We start from the raw sequence: 1,890 nt of genomic DNA, 5'->3' as shown, positions 1-1,890 counted from the left end.
CTCTCTCTCTGTATCTCTCTGTTACCCACTCCTTCTCTCTCCCTCACTCAGACTTGCTCTCTTGCTAATGGGAGGAGCGCAACATTCTTCTCTGTATAAGAAGTGCCGAACGTACAACAAGGGATTTTACACAGCTACTCAGGAGAAACGAAATGATCTGCCTTGGAGCCGCAGCAAAATGCTGGATGGACAGCTACTCCTGGGATGGTTATCGTTCACAGTTATAGTGTACCTCTTCAACTTGCCCGGACCGACCACAGCGTATTTCGGGTAGGCACTGGATCCATCCACATGTTCATGACACTGTCATTGATTTGAGTTCGTTACGAGACATGTCATGCGCTCTTAGATCAATTTTGATAGACCGGATAAATTACGTTACTCGTATTAGCCTACCGTTCATTGAAATGTTTCTACTTTCGTATTGCGTAGTCCTAAATATGTCCGAAAATTTGAAATTTACATTCATCACTGTTTATGTTTCCTCTAAAATCAAATGCGGTGCAAATGAATCAGATACTGGTGTCCTTGTCGCTACGTTGTGATTTGTTTCAGGTATCTGCAATGTTGTTGCATAGAACTAACTGACAGTTCAACAGCACCTGTGTAGCGCAGTAGGCTGTCACAACCGGTGGTGAGAGCAGGTTGAGATCATTCCGTCGCGTTGAAATGGTTGATTTGACTGACCAGTGTAATAGCTCAGGCTACCGAAAGTGTATGCCGAAGCAGATTTTTAAGGGGTTAGGGAGGGGTTGGGGGTTCTCCAACACACTTAGAATTAGTGGCGGCTGGAGGAACCCCGGAGATCCTCAAGGAACACCTGGAGTTCCGTAAGGAACACTGGCCAGTGGTTCATATTTGCATCTTCCATTAGTTGAGGGGTTCTTGGAGGAACCTTTAATGTTTCAATGAGGCGAAGGGTGTTCCTGGAGGAACCCTGGACTGGCGGTTTGCCTTAATAGCGGTGTGGCTTTTAGATAGATCTATTTTGGCCACTCATTAGAGTAAATGTCATTCCTGTTCTGTTGTATTGTCATTACATGTTAACGGTGAACACTGACACTTTTGTAGCTTCAACTTGATGCTTACAGTGGTGTATGAGTTCCTATGCAAATCCCCCAGTTCGAATGGTTAATGATTTATTACTACATGTAATCAGCATTGTTAATATTATATTAGAATATGTCATATGCATTCATATTCAAGGAACATTTCAATTTGCAGTGTACAAACTTAACATAGTAAACAGGAATGACATTCACCCTAACGGGTGGCCAAGAATAACTGTCTGAAAGCCACGCCTCAAATAAGCCATGGCTCCAATGTTCTGATAGGCTGCCACATCTACAATATTTTATTAAAAAAGTTCCAAATTGAATCTCACCCATCACAAAAAGGTTCCGGTTTGAACCTTCACACAGGGGTTCCTCGAAGACCCCTTTTCAGAGGGGTTCCCCCGAGACTAGTTTTGACAACTCATTTGGGCTCTAAGTGTTGTTCAACAGAAAGGTGATCCTGAAAGCGAGAGATACAGGTATGCTCATTACTCAGACATTGATGATACCAGGCATATTTAAATGACTGGTAGCAGACATCTGTGCGAATATTTTGTTGAAACACTTGTAATACTATTGTAAGTCGGTACTGAAAACAGACATGGAGCGAAAGGTGAGTTTAGGCTTCAGTCGCAACAGCTGGTAACAATAAAGAAATGCAGCTCAACCGGTGGATGAAACGTCTCTTCAGCTTGCCGAGAAAATTCCCCATCCAGCATAAACATCGGGATAGAGAGAATTCTGGTGTAGGGTTCACACACCCACTAAGTTTAAAAACAGTTTAAAACACATTAAATAATGTGTCCTGAATGTATAGTTTGTTTCCAAATCTTAG

The 1,890-nt window shown here is 42.5% G+C and overlaps 1 protein-coding gene across 1 annotated transcript in view; it reads left to right on the top strand.

Annotated features, from left to right (window-relative positions):
* Window positions 1–1,890, top strand: part of LOC124041738 (protein Wnt-9a-like) — a 37,429-nt gene continuing 35,539 nt past the window's right edge. The window contains exon 1 of the mRNA XM_046359675.1: window positions 1–270. Within this exon, the coding sequence (XP_046215631.1) occupies window positions 68–270 (203 nt within the window). The 5' untranslated portion in view covers window positions 1–67. The remainder of the gene's footprint in view (window positions 271–1,890) is intronic.

Source organism: Oncorhynchus gorbuscha, linkage group LG08 (assembly GCF_021184085.1).
Source record: "Oncorhynchus gorbuscha isolate QuinsamMale2020 ecotype Even-year linkage group LG08, OgorEven_v1.0, whole genome shotgun sequence".
NCBI lineage: Eukaryota > Metazoa > Chordata > Actinopteri > Salmoniformes > Salmonidae > Oncorhynchus > Oncorhynchus gorbuscha.
The sequence above is the reverse complement of the archived record's forward strand: the minus strand, read 5'-3'. Positions and strand labels throughout refer to the sequence as shown.